Source organism: Podarcis melisellensis (assembly GCF_964234715.1).
Source record: "Podarcis melisellensis genome assembly, chromosome: 9".
In the NCBI taxonomy this organism is placed as follows: Eukaryota; Metazoa; Chordata; class Lepidosauria; order Squamata; family Lacertidae; genus Podarcis; species Podarcis melisellensis.
The window spans coordinates 36,463,368-36,475,669 of NC_138541.1; the positions used below are offsets into that span (position 1 = coordinate 36,463,368).

Genomic DNA, 12,302 nt, shown 5'->3' on the forward strand with positions numbered 1-12,302 from the left:
GCACCAAAGTTAATTATTTTCTAACAAATTTGGGGATAATAATATATACCGTAGGTCAAAGAATACAGTAAGTCAATGTAGTATCCAAAAATAAGTTATACTCACTTAGCACACACTGATTATTCCTAGAATTAGGACTTCATAGTCCTCTGGAGCTGTACTTGGTGTCGTTAACCTCAGCCAGGAAAAATTGTGCTGAATATCAACTGCACAAAATATCTAGGCAGGGTTGCACAATTGTTGTATGAAGACTCCTGCTTTGTGGTAAAGTGGAGTTTCATGGCCATTTGAGCTCTTCCAACAATGCAACATTTGTCTGAAAATGTTTTATTTTATGGGCTGGACTCCTGTGGCAGAAAGCAAAGATGGCAGTAACTATAGTTTTAAATGTTCAGGAGACTGAAGCTTGCTTCACAACTTCCAGTAACACAGCTGTACAAGGAACACAACACTGTTTTGTAATTTAAAATTTTATGTAGATCCAAATTACTCTAGCAAAATTTAAGCGACACACACACCCTTGTCATAATTACTGAAGGGATGGGAAACTTTTGGCCCTACAGATGGTGTTGGACCCAAACTTCCAAAATTCTTCACCTTTTTAGTCACACTAGCAGGAGCAGAATGGTGTTAGTATCCAAGAACATCTGGAGGGCCCAAAGTTCCCCAGCCCTGCCTTAGTGAGATGTGTATAAGTGCCGGCTCCAGGATTTGGGTCCCCCTAACACAAGGCATTCTTATGAACCCTCAACCTGGAAACAACGCAAAACACTAGGCTGGGGAAGTAGTGCAGTTAGGTTATTTCAGACTCTGGTTGTATAGCGCACGCACACAGGTGATGTGTATTAATTCAAAATGTGATGTCTGTCCTGATTCATTTAGAGGCTCTCCTGCTGATTCTTCTGTGTGGGACTCTTGACTTCTACTACAAAGGCCTCCCTTGAAGGCACTACTGCAAGCAAATGCTAAGGTGTAGTGATGGTCACTGATGTCTTAAAAGTGGGATTAGACAAATTAAATAATTAGAATTTCTGGATGTGATAGATAAGCAGAACCTTCAGATTAAAAGGCAGTATGCAACCAAATCTCAGTTACTAGAGAGGCAATGGTGTGGGATGCCTTCATGCCCTGGTCATGGATTCCTAGAAACATCTGGCTGTATCAGACAGACCTTTGGTCTAATCCAGCAAGGCTCTTATGTTTCAGAAATAAGAATCTTATCCTTTACCTCTACAAAATCAAATAAAATTATATCCTCAGATTGCCTTCCTTCAAATCTCTATAAAATATTCTTAGAAGTAGCTCTGTATATGCTATGGGTAACCAGCACTTAAGAAAGGCTGGTCCTACAGGAGGCAGTAAGGCAAAGTTCATGAATTTATTCATCAGCTTCCCTGTACATTGACCAAAATTACATAATCACACTTTAAAGAGCCATTTACACACTCGTGGAGGAGACCAACGTAATAATGAAATTATACAATAAAATACACTAACAGATAATGATCAAATGAAGAAGCTTCTGAGATTTCCCCCCTTCTGTTTCTAGAAAGGAAAAGCAATACATTTCTTGGAATAAAATAAACAATAGTGAAGTTACATCCATGAGGATGTCTGCAGTGCGCACACACACACACATCCAGGAACTAGACAGTGCAACAAGTTTTTATGTCTTTATTTGAAAATTAAACAAAAATACAATGCTTTAGTACAAAATGGAGCTTTGTTTACCTGATTGAACGATACATCATGAAATCAATTGTTGTACACCTAGGAAATTTACCAATAGAACTTTCTTCCACTGGCGTATACACCTTGATTTGCCGCATATGAGTGTCTCTTCCATTTTGGTGATTGGCTAAAACAGCAATCTGAATCATAAATGTGCGGATAGGTTTCTTATGGGTATCTGTTAAGGCTACGTGAATCCAACCACTGGGTTCCACTAATTCAAGTTGCTGGAGAAGAAAAGAAGAATAAAAAGGTAGAAATGGAATCAGATTAAATTATCACTTAGCATAAGCAATCAATTATTCAGTACAAAAGGAAGTGGACTGAAGTGGAAAATGAGAGTTGAGCATACATGATCCCACAGTCGTCTCACATTTGCTACATACACAGTCCAGCACGGATCTTAAGAAGGAAAAGGAAGGGCTGTAATGCTTTCTTTAGGCATCTGCAAAATGCCACTTCTACATCTTAACAAGGAAGATACATACAGTGGAACTTCGGGTTATGTATCGCCCTCCTTACAAACGCTTCGGGTAACAAGCTCCGCTAACCCGGAAGTAGGTCTCCTGGTAGTGAACGTTGCCCCAGGATGCGAGTGGAAGTTGTTCAGTGGCAGCGGGAGGCCCCATTAGCGAAAGCGCGCCTCAGGTTAAGAACAGTTTCGGGTTAAGAACAGACATCCGGAATGAATTAAGTTCGTAACCGGAGGTACCACTGTAGTTCTGCCAAAGGTAAAAGTGTTCATGGGGCAGGAGCTACCAACACTGCAAAGTTACTGGCATGTAAGGAAATATGTATGCTAGACTTTTGTGAAGCATTTTTCTATCTTCTTAGCAAAGGTTGTCCCCTCCCCCTCCCCCGCCATGCTGCACATCTTAAGTTTTTCTATTTTGACGGTTTGTGAAATTTCATGTCGCTGGTGCAGTTAGCATATAAATCAGAATTTAGTGCTATGTGCATGAGTGGGAATGGAACTAAGCAAAGCCCTGAGCTTGTGTACTTGCACCTTCTCCCTCTCTCTCAGCCAGGAGGGCTTCTGCTGCATTTAGTTTTACTTTCCATGAACAAATTCCGGTCAGTTTCAAAATGAGCCAGCTTCAAACCATGGGTAATTAAAACTGGCTTGTTTAACTAACCTGAGGTTGTTTTAAACCACCATCTATGGTTCATACATGATGAGAAAGCAAGGATTCATAGAAAGTAAAACTAAACACTGCAGAATCCTTCTCCTGGCCATTATGAGAAGAGAGGAAGGAGTGCCAGAGCTTTTCTCAGACTCAGTCCAACTGATACACTTAGCGATAAACCATGGTTTAGTTGTTATGTGCAGACAAGTTCACTGCCATGTATAAAACCATGAAGATTAATATCTCACAACAAGTTTAATTTCACGACCTGAAAAATTTAGACTCCTGTTATCTTATTCCAACTATCCATTCCTGACATGTTGCAACATGGATATGACAATGTACACAATTTAACTGTGTTAGAACAGCACTGACAGAATGTGATGTGGAGTAAGGAACAAAGGGCAAAATCAAAACTTAGATTATTGGTTTCAGATATGAAACAGCTATTCCTTTATTTTTGGATTTACAAATTGAGATCAGATATTTAATAAGCGAGGATAGAAATAAATGATTTTCAAAAAGTAATTAGATTTTTAGCATTTAAATGGGATTTCTTTTTTAAAATCATATTAACTGGCCCTTTAAAATCCAAATGTTACGGTATTTTAACAACATTATTAGGTCAAACAAAATGCCAAAAAGTAGTGAGCAACATGGTTGTTTATAATTTCTGTGTGCTTTTGTTTAAAAATGTGAGCTGGGTTCAAATCCCTACTCAGACACGGAGTGACTTTGGACTATTCATCCCTCAGCCTACGGCTATAATCACAATAATAAAATAAAGTAAACATCCAGCTAATCCATTTTTTAAAGTGTTTATCATGATATAGTTTACCAAATGATACGAACAAAAAATTCTCTAGGTGGTTCACAAATAAAACTTGCAAAAATAAATTCTTACCAGAATGAACACACACACACACACACACACACACACACACACACACACACACACACACTTCAAGTTTGTCACTTCTAAATGCTGGGCTGAAAAGCCCTCTCAGCAGGCAATGTTTTCTAGTAATTTATTGATGCACCATATCTTGGCACTCAAACAAAAAATACCCCCCCCGCCTGCCCCCCCTGGTGAATTTGCTGCACTTCCCTGAAGTGCACATGCCTCCTCGTAACAGCTTTAAAGAAAGAATAACTTATCCTGAATTTTGCAGTCTCTGCCCCATGGCTCCCATGTACCACAACATAACTACAAGAAATAGGTTTCAGCAGGCTGCTGTGCAATTCCAAAACTGGAACTGTCAACACATGAAGTAGCAGATTTTGGGTGCCTGCCATCTCTTCGCTTAAGACAGAAGAGAACAAGTTAATAGCAATGATGCACCGGTTCCAGCTAGAAAGTGAAGCGTATCCAAGAGAAACTTCAGAAATTCCAAGTGAGTCAAAAGGAGGGACACCACAAGAGAAGCTTTACAAGAAATGCAGAAGGAACTCCAGTCAAAGAGCTCACTGTGGAGAGGCCGACTCGTTTGCCCTCGTGAAGCAACGACCACCTAGGGAGGTGACGGTGTGGCCACCATCCGTTACCTCCTGTAAATGGTCAAGACATGGCTTACTTCAGTCCATTAGGTCAGAAGAGCTTTCTATTCACTCAAGAAGCTAAAACAGACATTCCTGGAGAGCCTACAGGAAGACAGTCCGGTTCCAAATAAATGCCAAATATGAAGAAAAAAAATATTTCAACAACAATTTTTGTAGAAGGAAACATATAGAAAAGGAAAGACCATCAAGATGGTGGAAATGACGAAATGCCATGGCAGGGAATCCTTGAACACAGTCCAATGAAGGCTCAGAGGAACAGTCTCTGCACCACACACAACCTCTTTCCTGCAGGATTAAACAAAATTGTGGACACCAACAGGTGTAGAAAAGATCACAATTTTGTATTTTGCCATGCGCATTTAGCAAAAGTGACATGCACGATGGCCTTCAGAGACGTATTGAAGGAAACAATAGGTGAATGTGTCTTTTTCTTATTTTAAAAAATAAATCTTATTTGACAGTGATCAGTAAACACAACAAAACTACAACCCACCTAGCCACCCACAAACATAATATTTTATTTGTGTGTGTTTCAATACATAATAGGTACTAGGTAACAGAAGTATGAAAAGTTACTTGAACCAAAGTACAGTGGTACCTTGGGTTAAGTACTTAATTCGTTCCGGAGGCCAGTTCTTAACCTGAAACTGTTCTTAACCTGAAGCGCCACTTTAGCTAATGGGGCCTCCTGCTGCTGCCGCACTGCCGGAGCACGATTTCTGTTCTCATCCTTAAGCAAAGTTCTTAACCCGAGGTAATATTTCTGGGTTAGCAGAGTCTGTAATCTGAAGCGTATGTAACCCGAGGTACCACTGTAATAGGTAAGCTGATGTGAATGTCCAACAAGCCATTAGGTTGAAGGACAGGCTTGTCTCTTCAGCAGTGGAAGCTGCTGCACTGAATGAACACAATACAGTCATGTAGTACCTCTCCTTCCATCACACACATATGAATTCTACATAGAGTGTATTGTAAATTTATGACAGGTCTACCACACTGTCAAATGCTGTCACTGTGACAAATGCTACCTGTTTCGTGTTTCTGTCTGCTTCATTTATCCATTGTCGCTGACAAAATGGGGAAACATTTGATCTGTTTCCACTAACAAATCTTAATTCACTACTTGCATCACTTTGAAAATGGATCAATGGCTTGGAACTGAAGCAGGGTAAGGAAATAATGGCACATGGCCATAGTGATCACACTGAAACAGAGCTTGGGACTTTGGTTTAAAGGAAAGGTGGGATAAATGTTTTAAATAAAAAGAAAGAGGATACTTCTTGCTAGAGCTTTGCATGCAGAAAAGTCAACTGGACTACTGAGAAACTGTGTGGGACACTATAAAAGTCTGGAATCTCCTACTGACTTGTCTTCTGTCATCAGTAACTTTTGTATGTGCAAAGGGGGGAATTTTAAAGGTCCTTGGGCCCTCTTAAAATTTTAGAGCCCTGAAGAGTTCTAACTGAAAGTTGACCTCATTAGATTTATAAGAAAGCAAAAAAGACGTCACTTGGAGGTTATCCACAGTAGGAAAAGAACTGCAAGTTTCAGACATTCATACATGGCCACAAATAAAAGAAAGTTCAATCAAATGCATCATGACTTGCACAACCCTTACTTTGGGTTTGTCATTTACTAGGACTAGCACTGCAATAAACATTCCTTGACTATAGAAAAACAGCAACACAGACCAATGCTAATTCATGACACACTTTGCACATAAAATGGTAAAGATTTATCTGTTTGTAGAATATTCTTAAAGATAATTGTCATGGCAATGTACAAGAAACAGAATTTGGACATCTACAGCATACCTGCTGTCTGTTTGTGGTACTTCAGATGTCTTGTAGATGACTTGCTCAGACGCACAGACTGAGCTATGTGGCATTGGTCGCATCTGATATAACTCAGAGCAAACTTAAACCAGCACCCAAGCCTAAAGTGAGGATTGCTGCTGAAAAGCTTATTCCCTGACTGCTCTGGTTTAAAAAGAACAATACACTTGCCTGAGTATAAATGGAGAAGGTGCTTTGCTAAGGTCCCCAGTCTCTGTGACATACATAAGCAAGCTTAAACTGGAGCTACTTATGCAGTATAATTCAACTATAGGCTATTTAAAATAGTACATCTTGCAGGGCGCACTTCAGGGCCCTCACAAAGCAGTTATGAAATAGTTTTCTTGAAATCTCAGCATCACGATCAGGCAGCTCAATACACATCTTCTTTGGAGTGTGAAAAATGACCACATAGTACTGAATGCACTGGCTTAGGATGGGATCAACATATGCCCAGGAGGTGAAAGCACAAAAAGCAATTGGCTAAGCATTAGACAATACCTCATACAGTGACTTAACTTATTTACACTGCAAATGATACAACTCTGTACATGATTGCCACATTGGATTGGTTTAAGAATGACAACACGTCCAGTCTACTGGTTTTGTGCTCTTTTAGCCAAGGTTTGCAGACAAGCTCTTTCACTAAGGACAAAAGAATTATCTAAACAAGCATTTTTGATAGCTTACAGATTTCCTAACCTAGTACATTAGGCTTCAGTTTTTGGGTCTCACTCTTAACTAAAGTGGGTTGCAGCAGTAGCATCATTCCTTTTTGATATAAAAGCGGGGGGCGGGCAGAAAGGCATAGACTAGATAAAAAGGGGCAGAGAACTGTTTCTTGGGCAAAAGAGGGAACTCTGGTAGGTGTGATATTTTGATCACAGGGTCCAAAATTTCCTCTTCTGCACTCAGCTCAAAAAATCAAAAGTGGTTCCCAGCATCGTGGGTTGAGGTTATAGGTAAATCCCAGAAGCATGCTCACAGTACGTATTGCTCATCTTCTCTTTACTACTTTTTGAAATTGACAAGTAGCAAACCGGGACAGTTTTTCTCTATTTGCTTTACACAGGTTACACATTAACAAACTGCAACTGATGTCACTGTGGTTACATCAATGCAAGCCACTTGGCACACTAACACAGATGCGTCTATCTACAGAACTGGGATGCTTTTGTGATAACACTGCTTAGACTGCAAGCAGCCTCCACTTGGTTTCCCCCCATTCCCCCTCTCAGTGTGGCCCCCACCTCACATTCCAGGCCTTCCCCAAGCGTCTCCCAACCCTCAGGACAGGCTTTTTGTGGCATGCAAAAGGCTGCAATGAGAAGGAAGGAGCAGAGAAATGCCCTTGGGCAAGTGCTCTTCCACAAATGCTGCATTGGATACAATTCACAATGTTTTGTTTTGCCATAGTGAGAAGTTTTTTAATAAAAAAAGTGCATGCCAAAATGTTGAGGGGGAAAATAATTAGTTATTTCCTAGCAGTGGTTTTGGGTTTTGTTTTGTTTTTTGCACCATATCCCCATACAGACACAAGACTGTTGGAAAATAATTTTGCTTCACTTCAACTCTCTGCTAATTCAATTTGTCCTGTTTTTATCATATATAATGGAAAGAGACTATGAACGTGCAAAAAGAGAGTTCATAATTTACTTTGAAAATTGTTTGTTATGTCTAGACAGATTTCCTGAGCATGAATAAAATGAGTAATCTATATATAAAAAAAATAAGCTAAGCAATGGAATTAAAGTAATTTTGCATCTGCACAACTGAACAGAAATATGCTAAAGGGCTACAGAATATAAGAAGACCAAGAATGCCACACTGGACCAGTATCTTACAGCCTTTGTAGGGTTTGCATCATACAAGCTTCCAATTCCATGTTAATGTTAGTTAGAAGAACAACAACAGGATACACTACTGAGGTGCGTTGCTCACTCAGACATCTTTGGTATTCAAACGAAGGTAAGAAAAACATATCAAGCAAGCTGCATACTAAATGCTCAGCAGAGGTGCTGCCAGAATTTGACTTTCACTCAGTTCACTTGTGTGCCTCAAGAGGAAATATAATCAGACAAACCCTTGGGGGTAGTGGGTTATTCTCGCCTCCACATCAGATCCTGGACCACAGTTTTTTGGGGGGGCAGGATGCTCCATTATAGTTTTTCCTATTCTAGATCTTTTCCTGGACAAGTGAACAGAGGAAAAAGTACAGTGCTACCTCAGGTTAAGTACTGAATTCGTTCCGGAGGTCCGTACTTAACCTGAAACTGTTCTTAACCTGAAGCACCACTTTAGCTAATGGGGCCTCCTGCTGCTGCAGCGCCGCGGGAGCACAATTTCTGTTCTCATCCTGAAGCAAAGTACTTAACCTGAAGCACCATTTCTGGGTTAGCGGAGTCTGTAACCTGAAACATATGTAACCTGAAGCGTATGTAACCCGAGGTACCACTGTATTCATCTTTACTAGTAGAGAATGAGGAAGTGGACTGCAATAAAAAACCATGCGGCAAATTCGACTGTCAACTCTGCCAGTGGGGGGGGGGTCACTTTTCAGGGAATAAAAAACACAGGTTTCAAGAGCTGATATCAGTATTTGAGTAATGCTGTGATATATAAAGTTTTGTGGTACCAGTTGTGCTTGCAATCATTTGCGGGGGTGGCAGCAGAACTCTTATTACAGCAATACATTCAAATGAGTTTGTTTGTTTCAACTGCATTTTAAAGATGGTGCAACAAACATATTAACTATGCTACAGCTTCATGCAACAATCACCCTCACTAGTTCTTGCTGACTTCGAGGGTTGCATCATTTCAATAATGACAGATAAATGTTTCTGCAGTGATGCACAACTGGCCATCACGTATGAACAAAGGCAAGCAAGCCATATTTCAAAAACTGAAAATAGATTATATATTCCAAGCAGTACCCCCTCCCCCCCAAAAAAAACCTTTTCCAGTGCTTGCAGTTTTTGCATTTGTGACTATCTACATCCCCCCCTTTCATTTATGGTTTACCTGAGAGGTAAGTTACAAACTGCCAATGCATCGCTTGAACTCGGCAAATCAGCTATCAAAATTATGATGAAGATGCTGAAAACTCTGTGTGTTGGGGGTGGGAATTAATTAAAAAGCAAAACAGAAAAAAGCAAGCATCAATGGGAGCTTTTTATCTTGGAAACGATGTGCACACTGCATCTGACCAAATATGGAACACAGCTGATCTAAACATTCTAACACTAGAAGTATCTGCGCAATCATTTTTGTTGTTAAGGTATCATCCAGCCAAGGTATACTTCATCTAAAATGAAATCCAAGTTTAAGATCTTCAATGGTTATATGTCAATATTTAAAGCTATCATTTCCCCTGTTACCACACACATATACATGCAAACACTCCTTCAATATTTTTTTCTTTCAAGGCAGAAAAAACAAATACAGGATAGAAGAGCATCTGGTGTTGTGTGTGTGTGTGTGTGTGTGTTTGACGCAACACTTATTTACTTTATCCAGCTCCCTCACCACCGTTGGTTTCTTTTCTTTTTTGATGTAGTAATGATCATCTGCGAAATACATCTAGTGAGCCTACCAAAGCAAACTGAACAATATTCGCTACAACCTTTAAAACACAAGGGCCAAAAAAAACCTCTCAGTACACTCTCCAATATTCCAAAGAGAACTTTGATGGGGGGAAAATGTGTGTGAACAGCAGACATTGATGTTCACACAAGCACACTGCATACAACTCAGCAGGCGGTATTTCTGTTTTTATTGGATTAAGCCCTGGCACAATGGAGTTTCAATGCCATAACTGCTTATTTCACTGTGTGCCAGCCTTGAAAACAGGTAAAGAGAAAATAAAGCCAGGCACATAAAAGAGAGAAAGCTGCGCCCCATCTATTTTTTTTAAGAGAGAGTCACAAAATAGAACGTTCTTAATTCTTTATTTCAAACTATATAATTTATAACCATGACACGAATAGGGAAGAAGCACAAAGGAGAAAATACAGAAACATAACTTTCCCAAGGTTCAGTTTGCAAGGACCTCACACAAAGTTTTTTTGTTGGTTTTCTTTTGCTTGCGACTCTTGCTAGAAACAGTATTATTTGCTAAAAATGCAAAAGCTGCCAAAAGCTATGGTCCATCTAAAGCAAACATGTTTAAGATGGAAACGGAGAGCCAGCACTGAAGAAAGGCAGAATAGAGTATACAAAATTTCTGTAAGGTTGCAGATGAGGTTGTTCTGTGCTGTTGCAAAGCTGAGCAAGTGTAACTGTAAACAGATTGTGTTCACAGATTGAGGATTTGAATTATATAAAATACATGAAGACAGTAAGAAAAGTAATCACATTTCAAGCTTTCTAATTAAACTACTTCCACCACCCCCCTTCCCCGTCAAGTTATTGGGAATTCAACGCTAGTCTTGGTTCACATGCTAGAACAATGGGAAAATTTTCCGAATGGTTGAACGCTAACCCTGACAAGTGTGGAGAGCCAACTACAATACATTATATGGTAGCATAACCTGCCACCCACGATGCTGAGAGAACAGCTTTCAAACACATGCACTGAGCTGTAAAACCACAAAATCCCTTATTACATATTGTCTCTCTTACTTTAGGTGAAACATACCATCATTTCCCCCTCATTACAAATCTAAGGGACTTTTTTTTAAAAAAGCCACCATCTGTAAGCTAGCTTTCCAGTCAACTAAACTATCATTTTAGATATCAGGTGCAATTTTGATCATTGCTTTTTAAAAGAAGACAATCATCTCCCTGTGGCTTATAATGAATCCAAGCATGTCATCTTTTGAGGTTCTCGGAACTTATTTTTACAGCTATATTTTATTTAAAAATAGTTGTCTCCTGCTGTTCTTTTCCAAACCAAAGCAGTTTCTTTCCATGTGACATTTCACATCATTTAAGGAGACAAAATTATGTACTGGAGACTGTATTTTTGAGTACTTCTTTCTCAGAGGAAATAATGCATTATGCTTTTCCCCATCCCCCATTTTTTTATAGTTTAAATAAAATCTTCTCATCACTGCTGTAACAGATTTAAAAGATGGAACACAATGACATTTTATGTTTTAAAAACAGGAGCAGTCCATTTGCTGCAGTTGCTTTCTACCAGGACACAATGCTGATAGATTCACAGGAACATGCTCTTGAATATCCAGATGTACTGTTCTGTATATTGGCTCACTACTGCAATAATCAGACATCACTACAGAATGACAAACATACTCCACCCTCATTACAACACAGTGTGGTGGCAAGCCAAACATTCTTGCCTTTTCATCAGAAAAATAGAAGTTTACAACAAAAGCAAGGAAAATAGACAAACGGAGACATGGAGATGTATACTAGCTAATTTAACAACTGCTTGGAAATCCATTTTTCTAAGTGAAAAAAACCAAGTTTTTTAGATTTTTTTAAACACACACATGCCTATCAAAACAGCAAAACTCATTGAAATATTTAGCATGCTCACATTCAGTACATGATTTTCCAACCCTCTCCAATGACTGAATCATAGCATTCCAAAGTTCTTAGAGGATATTCCAATTTCTTATGGAATTTCTTCACTTAGAATTTTGTTGGCAGGGGAAATTTTGTTTGCAAGTGTTTCTATTATATAGTGACAGGGTCAGTTAGTCCAGCAACCTATTGGCCATTCTGCCCAATAGCTTAGCGGATTGTTTGGTGGACCACATCCAGAACCCACAACAAAATGCAGCTCCCCTTATAGATTGGAGGCTGTCCAGAGATATTGCTAATAATTCTAACCACAAGAACTAGCAATGAGCTCGCACCCCGCTGAACCTGGAAGTGACCCCAAAGTCACAAAAGGGAATGGAACACGGTGGGGCAGAACAAGGTGTTTGCAGGCTTTTCCAAAAGGGTGTTCCAATTATATGCGATTTAACGTAAGCATGTGGTGCCTCGGAACATAATCCCCATGTAACTGGAGAGTTGCCTGTATTTCTTTTGTTTTGTAGGCTATGAGCATGAACCATAAAGGACCTCTCATGTACACCTA

The 12,302-nt window shown here is 39.5% G+C and overlaps 1 protein-coding gene across 4 annotated transcripts in view; it reads right to left on the reverse strand.

Moving 5' to 3' along the window:
- Positions 1-12,302, reverse strand: part of ANAPC10 (anaphase promoting complex subunit 10) — a 111,943-nt gene that overhangs the window by 86,371 nt on the left and 13,270 nt on the right. For 2 of the 4 annotated variants that reach the window (XM_081926249.1, XM_081926250.1), the window contains exon 5: positions 1,661-1,958. The exons of the other annotated variants lie outside the window; for them this stretch is intronic. In XM_081926249.1, the coding sequence (XP_081782375.1) occupies positions 1,728-1,958 (231 nt within the window). In that variant the 3' untranslated portion in view covers positions 1,661-1,727. Of the gene's footprint in view, positions 1-1,660; positions 1,959-12,302 lie in introns of those variants that run through there. 4 annotated transcript variants of the gene reach the window in all.